The sequence below is a fragment of the Myotis nattereri genome, assembly GCF_964212035.1.
Source record: "Myotis nattereri genome assembly, chromosome: 9".
Taxonomy (NCBI): Eukaryota; Metazoa; Chordata; class Mammalia; order Chiroptera; family Vespertilionidae; genus Myotis; species Myotis nattereri.
The window spans coordinates 60,613,380-60,637,449 of NC_138084.1; the positions used below are offsets into that span (position 1 = coordinate 60,613,380).

The 24,070-nt window shown below is 47.9% G+C and overlaps 1 protein-coding gene and 1 pseudogene across 2 annotated transcripts; one reads left to right on the plus strand and one right to left on the minus strand.

The window, feature by feature from the left end:
* Positions 1-382: 382 nt before the first annotated feature.
* GPR83 (G protein-coupled receptor 83) lies at positions 383-16,826 on the minus strand (the record flags this gene model as incomplete). Its single annotated transcript, XM_081099236.1, has 4 exons — positions 383-3,707; positions 9,161-9,294; positions 11,513-11,638; positions 16,440-16,826. The coding sequence occupies 4 exons, from the start codon at positions 16,824-16,826 to the stop codon at positions 3,083-3,085; spliced, it is 1,272 nt and encodes a 423-aa protein (XP_080955362.1). The 3' UTR covers positions 383-3,082.
* A 185-nt stretch (positions 16,827-17,011) lies between these two features.
* On the plus strand, positions 17,012-23,912 carry LOC308525543 (prefoldin subunit 3-like; annotated as a pseudogene). Its single transcript has 2 exons — positions 17,012-17,204; positions 23,423-23,912. The product of its transcript is annotated as a prefoldin subunit 3-like (transcript).
* The last annotated feature ends 158 nt before the right edge of the window (positions 23,913-24,070 follow it).

Genomic DNA, 24,070 nt, shown 5'->3' on the forward strand with positions numbered 1-24,070 from the left:
AGCTCCTCCCCAGCTCACCTGGTAGGAATACAGTACCCACGACACACTGCAAGTGGGAGTCCCGCTCTCAGGTCTTGAGTGGCAGCTTCACCACCTCCTGAATCACCAAGGAACAGATGGAGCCCCAAGTTAAAAACACACAGCACAGATTCATAGTCACAGAGAGGGAACTTGACAGCCAGCTCAGTGGAAGAAGCACTAGACTAGAAGTCAGAGGTTTTCAACTGGCTATTCACCACCTCAGGGTCTGCACTTCCTTGGCTGTTAGGCACAGGGGTGTGGCAGGTGATCCCCACATACTCTTCACCTAATCCATGTGGATCCCCATTTTAAAGGTGACTCACTGTGGCCTAAGCACAAGTCCGAGAAGCACAGTCCACACACCCAAAGTTATTTTATTGAGAATAGAGCAATGTACACTAAAATACACATTATAGCACATTAGAAAGACTCAAGTTTTACAAATTTCACATTCACAATATAATTCACTTTTTGCTCTGAGGCACGTAGGGGACATAGGGAGGGGGACAGACAAGTTACAGGTGGGAGACACAGACCTAATGGGCCAACAGTGAGTCCTTCCCCCAAAAAGAGCTTCTCTGTGACTCGACCATATTTCTAGAAGCTCTGGGAGAGAGCGAGGCAAAGTTCAGGAACACGGTGGCCCCGCTGCCCATTCTCTCTCTGGTTCATAGAATTTCTATGGCAACACTAAGCTACTTTTTGATGCTACAGAGACAACAGGCACAGACACGCTTGCTGCTTGACACAGTCGCTGCAGGGAAGAAACATCTGCATAGCATATGTTTCAAGGGACCTGGCATATATGGCATACTGTTTTTTAATATGTTTGCTCCCCTTCTTAGCGCTATGTGTTTAACCAGGGTCACCTCTCTGAGAAAGGTTGTTTCCCCAGGTGGGGATTTTTCCCTGGAGTTAGGGATTAACAGGACTAAGGAAGGGAATAAACCAGTAAAACCCCTTAACTAAGTGCCAGGTGGGTATTTAATCACCTTAACTACGAACAATCACGCTTAAGCTACATAATCTTTACTTAGGATAATCTCCTTCAGTTACTTCCTTGGAGCTTAACAGAACAGTAGAGTAGTGACCTTGGAATGGAGATAACAAATGCCCTAACCTTTGGAATAGAATGGATAGGATTAAAATCAAATGGTATCAAAACAGATATAACAGGAGAATAAAGAGAGAATCTAGCTAGAGAACCTGGAGGGAGAAGCTGGCTAGGCTGCTGATCAACTGAACGCTGTCTCCGTGCCATTCCTTCTTCGCCGACTCTGTCCACACCTTTGGGAACCACTGGACCTGCTGGGGCTGGACCCCAACAGACATGGGAGCCATTTGGCCAGAAAAACCCACCTGGGGATCCCTATGGATTCAGACAGCTCTCTCTGCTCCATGAAAGTCACTTTCTTACCCACTGTTCAAAAGATGATTTTTTTCAAAACTTTACATCCTGAAAAGTTTCAAACTTCCTCATAAATAGAATAGTATAACAAAGTCCCATGGTTCATTATAGAGAAGCAAGTGATAGGACCAAGTTCAGTTTCCATTAACAGCCACGCGATCTAAGTGAACCTTGGAGGAAACCCCTTCTCCCCAAACCTGAGTTTTCCACTCTGTACCATAACCATGCTTTGCTTTCTGAATCTGTCTGGTGCTAGAAGAAAGCTAAAACCAGTGAGAGTGGCAACCCAGAACCCAGATGTCAGGCTGGTGAATGAAGCTCTTTTCTGCCTGAGGCGTCTTTTAGATAGAAGGTGATGAAATGCTCAGTCTCTGGAATGAGGTTTCTCTGGCACGTTGAGTCCTGAAGGACCATCACAATGATGGCACAGGTTTCTGTAAGTGATGCTGACAATGAAGAAAATAAAGAAGCCTTACTATTTAGGCAACACAGAGAAATGGCCTCTCTAGATAGATTGGGGGAGGGGGTGTGAGGTGTCTTACAATGATTTCCAGCATGTTGGAAAGTCTGCTCCCTCATCTCCTGTGAAAGCAGGGCAAGGCTTTCCGCCTCCCATTCTGTGTGATTCCAGGACAGAAGGAATTGTGGCTCTTGGATGAGCTTTGTTCCCAGCTCATCACAATGGCCACCATCTGAAAAGAGTTACTTCAGCCAGGCCCCCCTCACCACTGACTACAAGAGGAAGGCAGGCTGTCTGCTCTGTGACAGTCTTCTCGTGGAGCTCCTCTCCCACCTCGTCTTCCAACTCTTCTGTTAGTGGTGGACACTATTCCTGGGAGAGAGGCTCAAGGGTTCTCTGCTGTGCCCGTTTCTTGCTTATCTCTGCATGGCAAAGTGCAGTTCATCATGAAATGAATCACACACAGGCACGAAAGAAAAAGTTGCAAATAAATCGACAGCTAACAGCTTATCACACGTAGGGAGAAGGGGGTGATTTTTATTTTCTTCTTTGTGCTTTTCTGAATTTTCCAAAGTTTTAATAATAATTTTTGTTGTTGTTTTAAGCAACCAAATTGTTCCTTTCTTATCAAATATCAGGCCAGGCTACCACAAAATTGTGATCCATCCTGTTCCCATGACTTCAGAAAGTGAGGCGTGAAAACATCTGTGCCAACTCTGGTTCGCTAACCTTGCACTGTGCAATGAGCTTCTTCAAGCACAGCTCTGTGCATCTGGGTCAGCCACACCCAAATATGACTCAGGTGTCCTTAAGGATGCTCAGTGGCAGGGAGGGAGGTAAGGCAGCTGCCTGACAGTTGGAGGCAGTTGACTGACTCAGCCTCCATCTGGGTTGAAGTTGTCTTGTTCTCTGGCTCAGGAACCAGGGTGATATTCCTCACAGCATTTCTTAGACAGAAATTCACAAACATATGTCTAGTTGGTAGGTGCCTTTTAGTCTTCACATCAAATGTGGCCAGGAAGCTAAGCAGTTTCCTAGGAACTCAAGAGTCCTATGGCTTCTGCAGGAACTTGTTTCCAGCATGGTGAAGGTCATGTATGAGAGGACAGGCTCTTTTCCAGGCTCTGTCCTCAGGCTCTCTCCCAATCTCAGCTGTAGACAGAGCCCTCCCCTCTGCCTCTTCTCACCCTCCTCTAACTCATCGCCACAATGGGCTCCACAGACAATAGGTCTGTCTTCCCAGACTGGAGTTGGGGGGAGGGCAGGAGGTTGTTGGCTAGTGTAGCCCTCCGCCCCTTGCCTTCCTCTGTCCAAGCCATCCTGAAGGAAGGGACTGGAGAGGGTGGCCTCTCCTCCTGAGGCTTGGGTGGCCTCTGGCACATGCTTAGTAATGCCTTCAGCTCCACCCTGAAGTTCTCGTTAAGCCAGCAGTAGATGAAGGGGTTGTAGCAGGTGCTGCTCATGGCAAACCAATGGAAGGCGAAGTAGAGGGCATTGTTGGTATGGATGACCTTGCTGGACAGGAGGAGGACGTAGCAGTTAAGGGGGAACCAGCAGAGGGCAAAGAGGACCACCACCAGCATCAGCATCTTGATGGTCTTCTTCTTCTTGCGCCGCAGGGCCAGGTACTGCTCCGTGGTCACGTCGCCGATTGTGTTGCCCAACCACAGCTTCTTGGCTACACGGGCATAGGCTACAGAGATGATGAGGAGGGGTAGGATGTAAAGCAGGATGAAGGTGGCCAAGTCCAGGTACTTCCAGAAGAGGTCAGCTGGCTCAGGAAAGTCTGGCAGGCATAGGGAGCGAACAATGTCCTCACTGGGGGCAAGGGGAGAGAGAGAGAGACACAGAGACACAGGGAGACAGAGAGAAGGAAAGTGTGCAATTAGTCTAGAAAGGCCTCAGCCCAAGAAGCACTAGCCTGCTGGTAAATCCATCTGTTATAGCACTTTTAATGCTCCAGCCTAATTATCTGATTACATTTCCAACTTTCCCACTAGGTTGGGAGTTCTATAAAGATAAGGAATATACCTGGATCTCTCTGTGTCCTCTTAACTTTGCATTTTCCCTAGCTCATAATAGAGACCCAATAAACATCTGTTCAATGAATGAATGCAACACTGGTGTTCCTCATCTTATACCTAACTCATCCTGGGAGCACAGTGTATTCAAGAATTCCCCATTATACTACCTATTGCCATTCCAGAAGGGAACTAAGAAATGGGCCAAAGACATGATGGGTCTTGATACTATGAGTGGCAATCCCAGAATAACATACTTATTTTCTATGTAATATACCCAGTCTTCTTCAAACTTTTTAAGGATATCCATGTGTATTGAAAAATCCAGAGATACTGTGTTAAAGATAATGACCTGCTGAATAAGGAGGCATAAGCCACTCATATGGGGGCAGCAGACAGCTCTCTAGGTATCCAAGCTCCCACTTTGGGGAAGTAAAAATCATATGTCCATTTTGAAGGCACTATCTCAATATAGTCACACAAAGGAAGTCAAGTCACAAGATTTATTGCTTACAGATTTCAGAACAGAGGTGCAATGAGCTGGAGGAAGGATAGTCCTCCATCCTAAGTCATCAGTGAACAGGAGGCAGAGAGCAGGGTAGCAAGGACCTATTACTTATTATAAGGTGGCTGAGGCAGTGGTCACTAATATTTTGCAGGCTCAACTTTGAGGGGTCATGTAAAAAGGTGCCCCAGACTTCTGGTCAAGATGGTGATGTAGGTAAACATGGTACTCACCTCCTCCCCAAACCACATCAAAATTACAAGTAAACTACAGAACAACCATCATTCAGAACTGCCTGGAAGCAAGCTAAATGGACGTCCTACAACTATAAAATTAAAGAAGCCACATCAAGTCTGGTAGGAGGGGCAGAGGTGCAGAAGGGCTGGTCCCATACCCATGTGTGTCAGATAAAAATCAGGAGGGTAGCTGGGCTGTGGAGGTCCTCCCTGAGAAGCAAGGGGTCCCAGGCCCACACCAGGTCCCCCAGCTCAGGGTTCTAGTGCCACGAAGTAAAGTACCCATAACTTCTGACTATAAAAACCAATGTGCATTGAGGAGGGAGACTGAGGCTGCTAGCATCTCACACAGTTCCTCTTAAAAAGCCTGTGCATGAACTTACTTGGACTCACTCCCTCTGAGCTCCAGTGCAGGGACAGCAACTTGAAAGACATACGGGAAGGAACTGAATTGTCTGACATCAGGGCAAGCCAGAGGGGCACCTTTCTCCCAGACAGAAGTGCTGGCAGTAGCCATTGTTCCTTTGATGAGCCCTTCACCTACAGAGCTGGCAGATGAGACTCCAGCAACCTGGATCACACTGTTTATCCCACCCTGGTGATTCCTAAGGCCCTTTTCCACTCAACTTTTGGGCCCACTCAAGCTGTTTCCAGGGCTTTACAATAAAATGGCCTGTCTTGGTTCAGGCTTCAGATTTTCCTAAAATCTCTCAAACAAGCAGCATCTGGCCCCAGCAAGTCCCATACCCCTCACTAAATGGCCTCATGCCTGGCTCTAGCAGCAGCTTGGCCTTGCCTGGGCACCTCCAAGCCCAGCACAAGAAGCAGCCATCTGCAGATTGTTTTGTAGCTTATGCCTAGTGGCCTCAGGCAGAATACAGGCAGTGGCTGACCTTGGCCTGCACCTCCCAGGAGGCCCCAGATCCAGCACACCCAGTGAACAGCTTCAGACCACATCACCCAACCACTTTCACAAGTGACACACTCAAGGGGTGGACTCAGTGAATAGCAGAGCCCCACTGAAGTAAGTCTTGCTCTATGTGTGTGCCCCTGCACAGCTGATCCTCCAAGGTGGTTGGAGGTCAGTGGTCACAGCCAGTCCTTGCAGCTGATCAGCCTGAGTAATCCCCTCCCATTGACATGCCAACAGCAATCAAGACTCAATTACAACAGAAGGGTTACAGCCCACATTGGGTGGGGGAGAGGCACACTTCAAGTGCCCAGCTGGGGTGAGCAGGGAGGCTGTGCCACTGGCCCCTACAGGATACCTACTACCTTAGGCCATACTACCAAGCCTAGCAGACATAGCAGCTCAACCTAATACATAGAAACAAAGACAGAGAGACAGCCCAAACAAGGAGACAAAGAAACATGTTCCACATAAAAGAGTGGAACAAAACTCCATTAGAAAAAGAACTAAACAAAATGGAGAGAAAGCAATCGCTAGATGCAGAGTTCAAAACACTGGTTATAAGAATGCTCAATGAACTTAGTGAGGACCTTAGAAGCATAAAAAAAGAACTAACTGAAATAAAGAATAACTTAAAGGGAGTCTACAATAGAGTAAGGGAGACCAAGAATCAAACCATCAATTTGGAATATGAGGAAGCAAAAAACACCCAATCAGAACAGCAAAAATAAAAAAAGAATAAAAAAATAAAAAAATGATGATAGTGTAAGGATCCCCTGAGACAGGGTGCTGAAAGGAGAAGAGACAGAGCAAGAAATTGTAAACCTATTTGAAAAAATAATGACAGAAAACTTCCCTAACTTGGTGAAGGAAACAGACATACAAGTCCAGGAAGCACAGAGAGTCCCAAACAAGATGAGACCAAAGAGACCCACATCAAGACACATAATTAAAATGCAAAAAGTTAAAGAAAAAATATTAAAAGCAGCAAGAGAAAAGCAGTTAGTTACCTATAAGGGAGCTTCCATAAGACAGTGAGTTGATTTCTCAAAAGAAACTTTGCAGGCCAGAAAGGAATGGCAAGAAATATTCAAACTGATAAAAAGCAAATATCTACAACCAAGATTACTCTATCCTGCAAAGCTATCATTTAGATTCAATGGGCATATAGAGCTTACCAGACAAGAAAAAGCTAAAGAAGTTCATCACCACTAAACCAGTATTATATGAAATGTTGTAGGGTCTTCTCAAAGAAGATAAAAAAAATATGAACAATAAAATGGCAATAACTATATTCTATCAACAATTGAATCTACAAACAAAATGAACAAACAAAAAGACTCATAGATACAGAGAACTTTTTGTTGGTTGAAAGATGCGAGGGGGGGAATGAAAGAGGGGCAGGAAGAGATTAACCAAAGAACTTATATGCATACTAGAGGCCTGGTGTACAAAATTCATGCACAGGTAGGGTCCCTAGGCCTGGCCGGCGATCAGGGTGGATCAGGGCTTTCCAGTTGCCAGCCGGGACCTTCCTTTGTTCCATGCCACCCCCTGGTAGTCAGCACACGTCATAGTGAGTGATCGAACTCCTGGTCTCCCGGTCAAACTCTCAAGGGGACAATTTGCATATTAGGCTTTTATATATATAGATATGCATAACCCATGAATGCAGACAATAGTGGGGTAAAGGCCTAGGGGGTGAGGGGTGGAGGAGGTCAATGGGGGGAGGGGGGGAAGGGGACATCTGTAATACTTTCAACAATAAAGATAAATTTTTAAAAATAAAATCTTATATAATAAAGAGCTAATAAGCTAATTAGACCAAACCGCAGAACAACCATCTGGAAGACCTTCTGGATGAAGCAGGGGCTGGGTGGGCTGGCTGAGGCTGCGAGGGCTGGCCGAAGCAGCCGGGGCTGTGAGGACTAAACCCCTTGCACGAATTTCATGCATTGGGCCTCTAATATAAAAATAAATAAAAAGGTGCCCTGGGAAAAGCAAGGTAGGAACTTGTGGTGGGATCCTAAGCTCGGGCCCTTATCTAAATGTCCAGACTCAGTGTGATCAGGGTTGTCAGACTGTAAAATATCTAGACAGCAACTCAAAATGGCTATTTTCTCATCACACCTTGTGGCCTGCTGCTCTTGTTATATATGCTGGTAGTCATCACTAGTGAAAGAGAGAACTCTGTTTGCTTTTGTTAGAAGAAGAAAAAAAAAAAAAAAAAAACATCCCTCCATGTGTGAAGGCAGATGGGGAGTCTGAGTGCCGGGGGTCTGGGCATGTGACCCACTCTAATATACTAGCATTCGGGAGGGAGCTTTTTAAGTTGGTTGAAATCGGCCTTCAGAGTTTACTCTCTTGACCCTGCTTATGTCACTGGAGTGTGACAGCACCTGGGGCAGCACATGGCTACTCTAGGACATGCCAGCACCGCACCCCCTGGATCCTCTTAGATCCCCTTTACCTGTCTAGAGTGCCAGACCCCCAGCTCCTGGCTGTCCCCTAAGAAGCAGCTGGCACCTGTGACCTTCCTAGGTGCCTAGGCCTACCCAGGGCTGCTGAAGACACTCCCTACAGATCCGTTAAGATCCAGATGTGGCTAGGAGTTCCTGTTTTCCCAAGGGAAGCCTAGAATAAGAAAACCCGGCTCCAGTTGCCTCAAGGCTGGCAAACTCTGTTACCAGAACTCCCTGTGGAGCAGGCTACATTTTCCCCTCAAATCCCACCGTTCTCCAAGCTCTCCCATTTGCTGCCCTGCCTAACGGGGTCTGTTTCTGAGGAACCTCATGTAAAACAATTATTGAACTGACAAAAATCACTCCAAGCCCATTCATTCATTCATTCACTCATTCAGTCAATAGCTGTTGAGGGCTTGTTATGTGGAAACAGTAAGTTAGGTGCTAGGGAGACCAAGGAAGCAAAATAAAAAATGGGGCCAGCTCTCCCCAACTTTACAATCTAGTGGGGGCAATCGCCTTTATAAACTAGTAGCACAGTCAAGTGCTTACATTTTAAACACTGAGTGCTTTGAAAGGAATTCTCATTCCGTGAGAGCATTTGGCAAAGAAACCTGAATGGGCACCCTGCCTCAGACACATACATGTTTGTTTTGTAGGTTGTGCAAGAGAATTTAAACTACACCATTTAAACACGGCCTGGGTGATTGACTAGTAAAGCTCAGTCTCTGAGAGTACATGCTCCCAGGGACAAACGCTAATCAATATTGCCTTGGCCTTGTAAACTGCACAGAGACTAAAGAGGAAATTGAAGGAAAGATGAGAAGAAAGAACAAAAAGAGAGAGAGAGAGAGAGAGAGAGAGAGAGAGAGAGAGAGAGAGAGAGAAAGGAGAGGGGAAGGGAGGGGAGGAAAAGAAAAGAAAAGAAAAGAAAAGAAAAGAAAAGAAAAGAAAAGAAAAGAAAAGAAAAGAAAAGAAAAGAAAAGAAAAGGAGAGGATAGGCACAGGTCTGGAAACAACAGGATGTGAGAGAGGCAGAGAGAATGGCTCTGGCTCTCTCTGGGTGGCCGGTACTGGTAACTCCCCTGTGTCAAAGTCCTCTGAGTCCCCAGGCTGCTCCCTACTGGTTAATCTCACCTGTACTTGAAGGTAAATAATTTCTGGCAGATAGCATGTGGGAGTGAAAAGAAGGTAGCCATGGTCCAGATGACTGCGATGTAGATGACACCTTTTGTGATGGAGATCCGGGGTTTCAATGGATGCATAATGACCTGGAAAACAAGCAAACTGCATCACCGGCTGAAGAAGTTTTGAAACAAATGAGAAATCTGAATGACATGGCTCACTCGTCACAATAAAGCAGGTAGCTCCTATTTATAAAGTAAAGCACCCTCTGATTCATTATTGAGCCCCTGAGCTACACCAACCCACAGCCCACCTCCAGGGCTAGGAAGAGGGTGTCACCTGGACTCAGAGTCTCCAGGCAGTAATGAAAGTCGTCTGTGGCAGGACCAGGGTGCAGTGAGAAGATAGGGAGGGTGAAAGATGGGTCTGCGTTCAGGACACCCACAGCCCCACAGCAAGGCTGGCAGAGGAACAAGCCAGGGCCAGCCTCCACCTCAGGATCTGACCTCATCGCCTCATGATTCCAAGCCCCTTGGGTTACAAAGGGCTCTGAGGGTGACAGTTGTGGAGAGGAGACTCCCACCACCTATCATGGGAAGCTGTACTGACATTGATTTGGGGGTTCATAGCACTCTTTATAGAAGTCATTACTAAATGTCTTTCTCAGTATTATAGGTTTCAGGCTGAAAAGCATCTTGAAATTGCTACTGTATGCCAACTGGTTCTCCTAAAAGCTTTAAATAAACACTTGGGTATTTAGCAGCATCCTCATTTTAAGATTAGAATATTATGTCTTGAAAAAGGCAGTTTGGGGTAGGTGAGTCCAGGATCCAGGGGATAGGTCGTAAAGAGCTGCCACTACCTCAGCAGTCCATCCCAAGACACGCTGGACATTCTGGCTGTGTCCTCCCAAACTTTTCTCCCAACGTTTTCAAGGTTTTACAGGAGAGAGTGCCTAGGCTTTAGAAGCAGCCCAGCACATCTCCACTCTGGACTTTGCCACCTTTGCCCCCACACTCCGTTGTTCAGGTTGCTGAAGGGACTGAAAGCCTAGGCCCGAGGCCCCAGACACTGCTCAAAGACTCCGCTGGCTTTGGGACAGGGTGTCCTGTCTGGGTATAAGTCACAGCAACGTGGTCAATACTCCCACCCTGTTCCTCAGACCCACCTTTACCCAAGGGGCAACTCTCAGGTAGCAGTGTTAAATGGGATAAGCATAGGCCGGGCAAAGGTAACCCAGAGTCCTTCTTGTTGAATTAGGGGAGGTTAAGAAAAGGCAGGAAACATTTGTGTGCAACCTTTTCACACTTTGCACCAAAGCATCTGCAACATAAATGTCAAAATGATGGCATCGCAGGGATAAAGAGATCTCAATTCCCTATCAGATGTATGAATCTACTCTGAACATCCCTATCAGATTTTGCTTAAATATGGCTGGTACATGAAACTCATACCTCCCCAGGCAGCTGTGTGTTTTTCGAAATCTTCCATTAGCCACTTCTTCATCATATTAAGCTGCATCTTTGCATCTGCATCTTGAAGCCTCTTAGTCCTGTGGCACCTCTCAGAGCTACTCAGCATCAATTCTACCTCTCTTTGTCCTGGTGGCCCTATGGCATTGGCCTTGCAGGTGGCCTTGCGTCTTCTAGAGCAGGGTGGACGATGATCAGAGAATGCGCTTGGAGCCAGAGAGACCTCAGTCTAATCCCAGCTTCATTATTCGCCAGGCATATGATCTTGGAAACGTTATGTAAGCACTTTCTGAGCTTCTATTCCTTGATTCAGCAAAGACCCAAGTATTCAACATGGGTTCACTGAGTTAGTGTAAGACGCCTGCCACGGAACCCTCCTCCTCCAGGATGGACCCCCAGATCCTCTTCAGTTCCCCTCACCGCATCCACCCATGTGTGTCTGCTGAAGCAGGACAGCGAACAGGACCTTCCTGTCCCACCCCAGTGCCTGCTCTGGCCACCTGGGCACCCTAGTTTGTTTTCCTCATCAGCAGCGTGGGCAAGCGAATGTCCATCTCCCTGCCAGGAGCCTTTTCTCCAACCTAAAATTATTTGTCACTCTCTTTCCATCTGTGATCTCCCAGGTTTGCTTTTCTGCCTGTAAAGCAAATTCATTAATTTCTAAGGCACCAAATACCAGCAATGAGTCTTCACTGGAACAACAAACGGGGAATAACTTTCCGCAGCACCTAGTATAAAGGGATTAATCTACCTAATCTAAGCCTTCATACTACTCAATAAGACAAATGCATTCATTGAAAAGGGGGCTAGAGTACTGTTTAAGGGTCTCACGTCCCCTCTGGAAAACAAAGGCAGAGAGGGGAGGACAGGGGGCTGGGGGAGGTGCCCTCACCTGGTGGCGGTTCACGGCAATGGCTGTCAGCGTCAGGACAGAGACGTGCAGGGAGCAGTACTGGGCGAAGCGGCTGACGTGGCACATGCCTTTCCCGAACACCCATGTGCTGTTCACGAAGCGGACCTGGAGACAAGCCCGCAGAGGTCAGGAGACAGATAGGCCTTGACCCTGACGTCCCCCCTCCCTGACCCTGTGGCCTCTAAGGAGCATCCCCTGGAAGGCCTCGTCCAGCTCCTGCGTCTTCCACTCTTCACAGCAGACTGTGGGTCACACATGATTTTCTCTAGTGTGACTCATTGTCCATCATTCAGTTCAACAGCCTCCGATCATGCTGCTGGGGCCAGGCCCTGTTGGGTGTCAGGAGAGTATAGGAAGGGCATGGGCTTTGGGCTTCAGTTCCAAGGTCATGGCCCTGGTGAAGTCTGCTATTATCTCGCACCTGGATCAGTATAGCCTCATCCCAGCTTTCCCTGTCCTCCAGTCTTGTCCCCTTGTGAGGTACCCTTCCCGCCTCTGCTAGTTTCTAGCTGTGTGACCTTGAGCAAGGTATGCAATCTCTGAACCTCAATGTGCTCATTTGTAAAAAAAAAAATAAAGGCTTAAAATCTCTACTTTGCAAACTTATGTAAGGATTAAGTGTTTTAAAATTTACAAAGGGTGCAACACAATGCCTAGCACATTGCTAGAAATATTAGAAATGAATAGTAGCTATTTTCACAATAATAATAAAATTAAGTCCTGGTCTGTATGAGTTCAGAATAATGAGGAAGACACAACTGAAAAGTCACAGCATCGCGTGTGGGCTGTGCTCTCCAATGCTGGCTAAGCAGGCCTTGCAATCCATCATTTGGGAAGGAGAGCCAGGGACCTGAAGAGGTGTGGCAGGGGCAGGGAGGGATGCGGGGGGGGGGGGGGGGAAGGGGAGAAGAGGAGCTTCCAGGGCAATGCAGTCTTTAGGAGCCGGCTTAGGCCCCATCCCACACCATCCAGTCAGTGCTGGAGCAGCTGCTGTGAGTCACGGCCCATGCCCGAGAGAGGTCAAGCACTGATTCTGATAAAGGAGCTTCCAGTCTGGGCAAAGGAGGACTCAGGTACCTCAGATGAAAAACAGAAAGTTTTTAACGCCCTGCAGAAGGCTCCAGCAAAGGGCACTGAGGCCCCCAGGCAGGGTATGAGTGGGGAAAATAGAGCAGGTCAGGCCAACAGAAAGAATAGTGCGTAGTGGTTTACAGCAGGGTATTGGCCACTTACAGCTGTCACCTTGGGCAATGCACTCAGGTCCTATGAGTCTCACTTTCATCACCGATAAAACGGGGCTAACCCTTTGCACATGGTTGCTATGAAAGCCAAACAGGAGACACTACATATAAAGCAGGTACAACAGCGCTTAGTCCACAGCAAGTACTTAACACTGCTAACTGTCATTATTATGACATGAGACATTTGAGATGAACTTTAAATAATAGGTAGGGCCCACTTAATTTGTTGAGCATCAACCTATGAATCAAGCGTTGGATTCCCGGTCAGGGCACACACTCGGGTTGTGGGCTCAATCCCCAGTGTGGGGTGTACAGGAGGCAGCTGATCAATAATTCTCTTATCATTGATGTTTCTATCTTTCTCTCCCTCTCCCTTCTTCTCTGAAATCAATTTAAAATATATTTATTTTTTAAAAGGAATAGGTAGGATTTGCACATGTGGAGATAAGAACAAAGAATCTGGCACTGGATCAGAAATCTCAGGACCTGTTTGGGGAATAAGGGGTGGAAGGGTATTGGCTGGAGAGTGTGGAAGAGTCATGAGGAACAAGTCTGGTCAGATCACAAAGCTGGGCCAGCAGATCATGGACTTGACTATCTTTGGAATGGGCAGGGAGGAGCGACATGAGGCCTTGAACAGTCCAATAACATTACAGAGCTAGAAATTTTTAGCTATGCCTACTCCTCACCTGCTATATTCAATGCATTGCTAAAGCAAACCAGTGCTGCCCTAGCCGGCTTGGATATCCTCAGTGGATAGAGCGTCAGCCTGCGGACCGATGGGTCCCAGGTTCGATTCCGGCCAAGGGCACATGCCTGGGTTGTGGGCTCGATCCCCAGTAGGGGGTGTGCAGGAGGCAGCCGATCAGTGATTCTCTCTCATCATTGATGTTTCTATCTCTCTCCTCTTCTCCCTTCCTCTCTGAAATCAATAAAGAAATATATTAAAAAAAAAAAAAAGCCAACCAGTGCTACCTCTAAATAGTTTTCAATCCATTTCCTCCTCTTCAGTCTGAAGACTATGGCTCTAGTGGAGTCCCCCATCATCTCTCACCTGCACTATTACAGCCTCCTGGCAGCTTTCCTTGTCTTCCGATCTTGTCCCCTTGTAACTCAACCTTCATGCTGCTGATAGTATTTTTCTTAAACTGTATTGTTACCTTCCTGCTTAGAATCATCATGGCCCTGAGGACAGTGCCAGATGCCTTATAAGTATCCAGGCCCATTAACAGGCTGGGCCCAGCCTTCCTTTCTGGCCCTGCTTCTCTCCTGCCCTGCTGGCTCCTTCACCGGGCTTCCTGCTTCCGCTGCTCCAGCTACACTGCGCCACGCAACGGTCCCTCAACACAACATGAGCTCTGACGCCTCTTGTCTTTGCTCCTCCAGGTCCCTCTGTCCGCACTGAGCATTCATCCTGACCTGGGAAATTCCAGCACATTCTGGCCCCTTTGAAATGTCATGTTCTTGGTAAGATATCCTTGGACCTTCTCCTGGGACTCTGGCAGGTCAGAATGAATGACTCCCTCCTCAGGGCTCCACCATAGCCTGTATCTCTACCATGGGAACTGTAAGTGATTGTTCTCCCAATGACCAGAGCTACACTGGATGCTGATATCGGATGCAAAGAGGATAGAAAGAGAGACCGCAGAGGAAGGCTACTGTCAGCAACCAGCCTGCAGAAAGGACCTCTTACCCAGTGGAGGAGCCTGGCTGACGCCTTAGAAGACCCTCCCTTTACCTTTTCACTCTCCCTGGTGGCCAGCACCTTGGAAGCTGTGATAGGAGTTTGGACTGGGACAGGTACAGGGGTCAGGTTGAAGGCCACGCTGCTTTAAATCAACCTGGAAGTAGTGCTGGGTTCTCATGACCTTGCGAGCTCCTCTCTCAAAGGACATTCTCCAGGGCAGGGGTTGCCAGATCTTGGCTGCAGCCTGGCCTGGGTTCTGTGGCCTCCCTCCCCTCCCACCTCATGTCTGTTGCATTCTACTCTGGGCAGCAGCCCAAAGCCAGGCCCTGGGACCATCCTGGGTGGCCCAGCCTAACCCCAACATTGCAGATTGTCAGGTCAGAAACCAAGGGGGGAGTCAAGGGGAGACAGAGATGCACTCTCTTGTGCTTCCAGGCAGCAGAGGGGAGTATGGTGGAAGGGGCAGGGGTATTTGCTAGCCCCCGTGTCCTTGGTTAGCGCCTAGAGGACCCTGAGTGGCCAGGAGTCCTTTAGACATGAGCTGGAAGGAGAACAGGAAAAGCCCACGGTTTGGAGTCGTGTAGCCTAACATGGCCTGAGACTGCCCCCTTTCCCACTCCTGGGTGGGTGCTTAGTGGACAGACCTCTGGACTTTAATCAGGGAAGTAATTCTCATCTTGGCTCTGCCATTTACTAGCGAAGTGACCTTGGACAGGGGATTGAATACCTCAGTGCCTTCGTTTCCTCATCTGTAAAATGTGAGGGATGTTCTCATAAGTGAGGACAAAGAATGTAGTTTTAATGTGACAAAGAGAAACAATGAGATACAGAGAGATATGAACAGACACTGCTTTGGTAATAGCTCAAATTCCACAAGGTGTTATCTACAGGTTAGGTGGGAAATGTTAACTGGTGCTACAGAAACGGAAGATGTAGCTGTCATTATGGCCGCTCAGTCAGGGCCCTCCTAGTCTTAAATCATCCATGAGCACCACACTCCCAAGTACACTCCCAAGTCCCAGAGGGACAGAAATGACGCCACTAAGCCACCCACTAACACCGAGCAGCCCAGGCTGGGGAGGAGGCTCACCTGCCTCCCTGGGCAGAAGCCCCAGCCTGTCCCAGCCCTGGGCCCAACCTCTCCCCCAACACAGACTTCATGGCTGCCTCGCTGTCAAAGCACAGCAGAGAAATGCAATTTAAATACGTGGTCTAGGTAAAGGTGCACTTCAGGTTCTACTAACAATTAGCAATCGTTTGATATTTCCCCTGTGGCTAAACGCATCCCCATCCGGAGAGGGGTGTATTTAATAGGCTTCACCTTGGCCGTGGGGGATGGGGGATGGGGGATGGGGGGGTGAGGGGTAGGGGTGGTGGTGGTGGTGGGTAGGAGTGGGGGGAGGAGGGTAACGGAACAATCTTTGCTTATATTTCAAGGGACTTTGATGTACTGCTCAATTATCAAACAAGCTCATGCTCAGTGACATTAACATTCAACAGAAGATGCTCATTCATTCAAAACTGACTGCAAGACACTAAAATCATTATCCCGAGACCACCACCAGCTGCAGAAGCTCTGGGTTAGAAGGCGTGTGGGGGGTGGGAAGGGAAGAACACAACCCAACAAGTAAGGTAAAGAGGGGGAGGTTGGAAACAGAGGCACAGAAAGAGTCACAACGAGGAAAAATGATGACGACTCAGAGAGACGGACAAAGAGAGACAGAAGGCTTCCAGAGAGACACGGACAGAACGACAGAGACTGACAAAAAGACTAAGAGATGGAAAAACAGGAGAGGTGAGAAATTAGAGAGCAAGAGAGAGAGACTAAGAGATGGAGACAGGAAGACAGGCGGGAGAGGGAGGGAGGGTGGCGGAGGGAAGGAGGGAGCGAGAGAAAGGAGGAGAGAGAGTGGCGGGTGGCGGGGTGGGCGGTGGGACGGAGCGAGGAGGGGACCCGCGCGCGCCCCGCCGGCCTCACCAAAGTGAAGGGGGTGTTCAGGAGCGTGATCATCAGGTCGGCGACGGCCAGGTTGACGATGAAGAGGCTGGTGGCCGAGTGCATCCGCTGGTTCTTGAAGATGACATGACACACCAGGACGTTGCCAAAGAGCGAGAAGACGATGATGAAGGAGTAAGCCACGATGAGCAGCGCTTTCACCGTGGGGTTCTGGGACTCGGCCCCGTAGCGCCGCCCGCCCACAAAGTTTTGCCAGTCGGAGAAGGTGTAGTTGTTCCAGAAGAAGTGCGAGGCGTTGGGCGCGGCCGGGGTCGCCGCCAGGCCCGGGCCGTCCTCCCGGCCTCCGGGGCGCTCCGTGGCCCCCGCCAAGGGGACGAGGAGGAGGAGCAGCGCCCAGCGCGGGACCATTTTGCTGGAGCCTCCGCGCCCGGGCACGCGCCGTCCGGGTGTCCCCGCCGGGCTGCGGGCGGGCGGGCGGGCGGGCGCGGGGCGGTCCGGAGAGGGACCCCTGGGGCTCTCCGCGCACGGGGGGCGCCCGCTCGCCCCGACCTCCAGCCCCGGATCCGCGCGCGCAGAGCTGGAGCCGCACTTTTATGTCCCTGCGCCTCCGCCGATTGGGCAGCGCGGCGCGTCTGGCGGCGCCGGTGACGCGCTCCCCCGCCCCGCGCGCGCCCACTCGAGACGAAAACTGCGACAGGGCGTCCGAGCCTGGCTCCCCGGAGCGCACTCGCCTGCTCGGCTTCTGCTTCAGCCTCGTTCTTGCAAAGCGAGCAGCCTGGCGCCTGGGCGAGTTGGGATGGTGTCGGGCACCCCGCAGAGATGCGGTCTGTGCTCCAGGGCCTCCCTGTTGGGCGACAAGGATGAACCCCACTGGTTTGCGGGGGAGCTTCCAACACTGAGGTGGGTCCCCGAGTCCGGGTGGGTCCGGGATCGAGGTTAACAAGGACATCGATGGTAGGGGTTCTCCAAGACCCTTCAGGGACCAGACTGCTGCCGAGCTGAGGGGCTTGTTTTGTTTCCTTCCACTTACTCAGACCTCACGTGGGAGGCTTTGCTTCTCAAGGAAACTCTTCAAAGCCGGAAATTCTTCTGACAGGATCAGAGAATCCGAAGAGATGAGTAGCCCACTTCTCAGCTCACAGTGAGTTTTCTGCCATGGAAGTTTTGAAGCCTAGTTAGGGATATTATGCATGTAGTTTTTGTTTTTTTTCTGTTCCCCATTCACTTTTCCAGGAAATCTTGATATCTTGCTCACCTGTATTCACGCCCAGTGTGAGGTCTCACCCGCACACCCTTGCCCGCCACGCACCCGCCTGATCCTGTGGGATCAGGTGCAAATGCCAGCTGCGTCTCTTCTGAGCTGTAACATCCTGGGGAAGTTACTTCACTTTTCTGGGCTTGGTGACAAGCTCTCCTTTTCCTATATGTGGGATTTTAGTACAGGGACCCCTGTATGGATCCCCCCACACCCTGCACGCTGGTGCTGGGATGCAACCATTGGTTGGCTATTTGTAAACGCCCATCCACCCCTACTCTAATGGCAAATCCCAGGGAGACTCTTCCTATTGTCATCTCACCCTGCTGAGCAGTGCCATTGGCTGGGACTCCATCAAGCCTAGGTGCCCCCAGGCGAAAGCCTACACCTTTGTCTCACTTAAACCCAGAGAACAGGCCCCTCCCACCAAAGTCCTCTTTTCCCCCTGGGCCATGAGGGGAAGCCCAGCCATCTCTCACTTTGGAACTTTTCCAGGAAAATTAGACATCAGCTTTTCCAGGGACACAGGTCAAGCACCCCTGTTACTGAGCAATTAGAAAATGGTTTGAGCCTGGCTGATGTGGCTCAGTGGTTGAGCGCCAACCTATGAGCCAAGAGGTCACGATTCAATTCCCCATCAGGGCATATGCCTGGGTTTGGGGCTCCATCCCCAGGAGGGGGCATTCAGGAGGCAGCTGGTCAATGAATCTCCCTCATCATTGATGTGTCTACCCCTCTCTCCCTCTCCCCTCCCCTCCCTCTCTCTAAAATCAATTAAAAAAAATTTTTTTTTAAAGAAAATGTTTTGATTAAATGCCATCATGGTAAAACACATGGTGTAGTTACTTATCCAAGTATGAGGAAGTCAAGAAAGTCTTTCCAAAGGAAGTGACACTTCAGTGCAGTCCTGAGCAAGGGAGGAGTTGGGCATGGAGGAGGGGGCAAAGGGAGTGCTTCTTCCGATGGAGTACTCTGTAAGGAAGGGATCACGGTACATGCAAAGACATGGAATAAGAGTATGACACGTCCACCGGCTGCAGGAGTATAAAGAATAGATCGTGTTCTGCAAGGAGATGAGGGAGGAGAGGCCCAGACAGGTAGGAAGGAGCCTGAACAAGAAGGGCCTCACCAGTTTTGAAACCCTCATACGGATGTGGAGGATTGGCAGGGGGCAATGGAAGCCCAGAGGGCTGTAAGTAGAGACGGACAAGACCAGATTTGCATTTTAGAAAGAATATGCTAGCAACTTAATGGAAGCTAGAGGAGCCGGGCTTCAGGCAGGAGGCTTGGAGGCGAAGTAATCCAGGGGAGTTGGTGAGACCTAACACAAGGTTCTGGCAAGGGGAGGAGCAAGGTGGACAGGGACTGGAGGGAGGAATCAAGATGATTGCCAAGTTTTCAGTCTGAGATCAAACAAGGAAAACATGAAAAATCCTCCTTTGACTTCAACCCCTCCGAGAGCTTCCAACCTACCTCTCTCCATGATTTTATCAGCAAATTCAAAGAAGTGCACGCTTGTCTCCTTTATCACCTCCCGTTCACTCTGCAAGCAACTATGACTGGGGGAAAAGGATGGCGAGCAGGAGTCTTTCATTTTTGCTGATGGACCTGTCAGGTCCCATAGAATTCCGTGCTTGGAAAAGAGGATTATGTGATGATCCCAGGAGGAAGGACAGGGGTGCCAGGAAGATGAAATAATAGGTATTTAACTACAGGCAATAAACCAAGAGATGCTATAAACATGTAACTCAAGAGCTTAAGGGGATTTGATGCTTCACGATGACTTAGGACCATTTGGGGGAAGGGCAAGGTCATGGAGGGGAAGGAATGTAAAGGTAATTGACAAAACAGAATCCTAGTTACCCGAATTGTGCCCAGTGTTGAGGAAGAATGTATTGGCAGGAGAGGGCTAGTCAGCATTGAGCCCAGAGAAATAAATCAAAGGTATGTAAGCATAATCTGGGCCACTTAACTAATGATTTAGCTTTGATTCCTTGCTCACCATGCCCATCTGGTAGGTATGAGGGCCACATGCCTGAAACTTTCTCTCTGAAAGATGAGGTAATATACTTTACTGTGTAGCTTTCTGCAGAAGCAAACCCTGAGCCAAAGATTCTAGTGCAAGGGTTTATTTGGAGGTGAAGGCAAACACCAGGAGGAGATTAGAAAAGTGAGACAAGGAAAGGAAGGCGGAGCAGGGGGACAAGGAAGGGAAGTGTACTGTCAGGCCAGCTGCCACTGTGGGTGAGTGGAGCGTAGTTTTACTGGGAAAGCCCGTGTAAAGCAAAGCCAGTGAGGGAGGGAGCTGGGATAGCTACACACCAACGTCTGTCAATCACTGATGGACAGCAGCTCCTAGTGGCGTAATTCCCCCACACTTCTGGCTCGCCAAGAAGGCAGCTCAACTGGATTGGAGTGATGAAGGGTTAGGGAGTACTGACAATAGCCATGATTAGACACAAAGTCTAGACTCACTTCCTCTTCCTCTTCCCCAGGCATTCAGTTCTCTGCGCAGCCTGGTTCCCAGTCCTGAGTTCCTGAGTTCCCAGCCCTTCTTGGCCTACCCAGCTTACCCTGAACTGCTGGAACAGCCCAGCGCTTCATGAAACAAGAACATCCCCCACATTAACCGCACACTAAGATTAAGCTACTAAAATAAGGTTCTTTCTCAGGCCAGCCAGTGTGGCTCAGTGGTTGAGCGTCAACCCACGAACCAGAAAGTCACGGTTGGATTCCCAGTCAGGGCACATACCCAGGTTGTAGGCTCGATTCCCAGTGGAGGGCATGCAGGAGGCAGCCAATCAATAATTCTCTCTCATCACTGATGTTTCTATCTCTCTCTCCCTTTCCCTTCCTGTCTCTGAACCAAAAAAAAAAAAACTTAAAAAAGAAAGAAATTCCTGCCTCAGACGCTTCATTGGTCCTGTGACATTCCCAATGCTATTACTAAGGAGATCTGGGGAGACACAAAGCCACTGTTACAGAATGAAGCAACTCCTTCTTTTGTACCTTCTGAATAAAACCTGACACTGCATGCAGTCAGTATGTGCCAAATAGTAATTACACAGGCTTACTGTTGTGAGTATGCGAAACACAGTTTATTCTTGTATTATTTCTTTGTATTATAACTGAAAACCTACTTTTTCCCACCCCTGTATTTATGTCTCTGCTAATAGTCACACGTCTTGGACATGCCAGAGAACAGAGTTTAGTGTATAGCTCTTCCAAATGAACTTGAAATAAAAAAAAGAAAAATGCAAAATCACTTCACAAATATTATAATAAAAATGAGATGAAGAATTATAGAATACTATCACACAAAGGCCTTCGAAAGAGGTGTTTCTGAGAGCCTCACCATATCAACGTTCCTGGCACCACAAGGAATTGCTACTTTGACACCAGTTTTGCTTCCTGAAAAGTTCAAAACTCACCACACCCATGATTCTTCTCTGGTGTCAATCACAGTGGCAGACAGGGGCAAGAAAGAGCAATTAGCACCATGCCAGGCACACAGCAGTCACCCAAAGTTTGTATTCATGGCAAAAGTATATCATCATACTTGTTACAAATGAACCAAGTAGGCCTGAAATATAAAACATAGCTTCAGATATTCCCAAATACAATAAAAACACCAAGTGGATAAGCAGCTTATCCTAGGAATGGGTTTCCAAATTCCAGTGCACTGGAGCCATAGGTAAAAAGATATGGTTAGGATAAGTCAAAGGAAGTGCGCCCAAGCTCCAACTTACAGTTTGTGGCTCAAAAGTTTTTTGTAAGTTGCTTAAACTTACTCTGCACTTTTACATAGAAAGTTTTATAAATGGTGGCATGGTTCTTGGGCCAACACATAACAAACCATTTATTTTTTAAAAAAATATGTCTTATTGCTCCCACAACATGTGATCCATTTCCCTGATGTTGCTCTGCCCTTGTGGTACTCTATTTGTGACTTATCTTTAGTCTTTCCCACTAAACCAGTGGTCGGCAAACCCTGGCTCGCGAGCCACATGCGGCTCTTTGGCCCCTTGAGTGTGGCTCTTCCACAAAATACCACATGCGGGCACCCTCGTACAGTGTGATTGAAACTTCGTGGCCATGTGCAGAAGTCGGGAGACAGCGCAGGAGACAGCGCAGGCGGGCCGCGGGATATGCAGCACGGGTTGGGGGGGTGGGGGGGTGCGCGAGATTCATGCAGGAGTTGAGGATGGGAGAGTTGGAAGGGGTCGACCTCAGCGAATGTACCTCAATCAGATTGAGGATGTTTTTAGTAAAGGACAGCTTAGGAGTACCCTAATTAAGTTAATAACGATGTACCTACCTATATAGTTTAAGTTTAAAAAATTTGGCTCTCAAAAGAAATTTCAATCGTTGTACTGTTGATATTTGGCTCTGTTGACAAATGAGTTTGCCAACCACTGCACTAAACGGTCAGCTCTTCCAGGCCAGAAGATCTTATTCCTGATGTTCCCTTCAGGAGCCTAGTGCATCCTCACACAGGGGAGATGACAGACACTCCAGGATACTGCTAGTCTTCATTCAGAATACTCCTTTTTCTATCTAGTAAGATCCTGGGACTTAGCTAAAATTTAATCACTTAAAATTATATGACTCCCCATCTTCTGAACTCAGTGTAAAACTGTGAAAACTGTATTTTCTGGTTCTGTAGCTGGTTAAGCACTTGAAATGAGGATTTAAAAATATATATATTTTATTGATTTTAGAGAGGAAGGGAGAGGGAGAGAGATAGAAACATCAATGATGACAGAGAATCATTGATTGGCTGCCTCCTGCATGCCCCCTACTGGGGATCGAGCCTGCAACCCAGGCATGTGCCCTTGGCCGGAATCGAACCTGGGACCCTTCAAGTCCACAGGCTGACGCTCTATCCACTGAGCCAAACCAGCTAGGGCAAAATGAGGATTTTTTTAATTCGATCTCTGAGGGGGCAAAGAGAAGACAATACAGTTTCTCTAATGGGTAGAACCATGAAATTAATGTCTCAAGAAGATTTCCTGGAATCTTACAGGTTGAGTCAGATTTCTTAGCATTAGCTGTAATTCTATGTTCTTAATTACTGTCGAGCTATTTTTTTCTACTTCTTTTTTATTTCTGCTGTGTGCTTTGCTTCAAATCAAATCCTCAGAAAGTGAAAGAGGATGATTAAGCATGATATTTAAGCCACTTGATTAATACTGCATCTTATTGAGGAGGGAATGATTAGTGGGTGTGTTGTGTGGTTTTTTTCTTTAACAAGTGAAGTTTTCTAGAGAGTATCACTGGATTTGCAACTCCTTCTCACCGGATGTAAGCTGTCGTTGATCTTACACTGTTTTGAAAAATGCTTTAATAAAAATTTTTTTTTTGAATTACCACTTGAGGCCATTCGTTTTGAGCACACATAAAAAGTTGTCTTTTCTCATTAATTTTATACTGACTTCTATTTTATAAAGTTCATGCTCTAATAATAAAGACAAATTCTAGCAATTACAGTTGAAATTTCAGCTTGCAGGCAATGAAGCAGAGGAAGTCTGTGGTGTTTGAAATATAGTGATCATCCCTCGCTGAGGACAGAAACCACACGGTGAAGTAAACGAGTCCGATCTGAATGGAAAAGCCAGATCTTAACCAAGCAGACTGTTCTTAAAAATACCATTAAAGAGTTGCACTCTCGCTCCTCCAGGATGGCGGTCACGAAATACGTTGTGACTTAGAAGAAGGGCTACAGAGAGTGGAGAAGGGCTCCACCCAGGGATTCCTGGGGCTGTGTTTGTGGAAGATGTAGATTCCCTCATGAAATAGCCTGGGAATGGGTGCATCGCCAGTACTAAAGAAGCTGGATGAACAGTACCAGAAGCAAAAGTTTATGGAACCCAACCTTGTTCAAAAGAAATGGAGGCTAAAAGGTCAGATTCCTAAAATTAAGCAGACTTTAGAAATTCTAAAATACATGCAGAAGAAGTGTCCACCAATTCATTGGAGACCAGATTCTTCCTGGCAGGAAACTTGTATGGCAAAGCTTCAGTTCCTCCTACTGTTAAAGTGTGTCTGCGGATGGGGGGTAATGTTATGCTTGAATATGATATTGATGAAGCTCAGCATTATTGGAAAAGAATTTATTGACGGCCACAAAGAATCTTATTCTCTTGAGGAAGACCTTGACTTTTCTTCCAGATGAATTTACTACCACAGAAGTCAATATAGCCAAGGTTTATAATTGAAACATAAAAAGAAGAAACTAAGATGATTCCACCAAGAACAAAGCATAATGCTGGCAATTAAAAATTGCCGGTGTAGCTCAGTGGCGAGTGTTAACCTATGAACCAGGAAGTCACGGTTTGATTCCTGATCAGAGCACATGCCTGGGTTGCAGGTTCAGTTACCAATAGGGTGCGTGCAG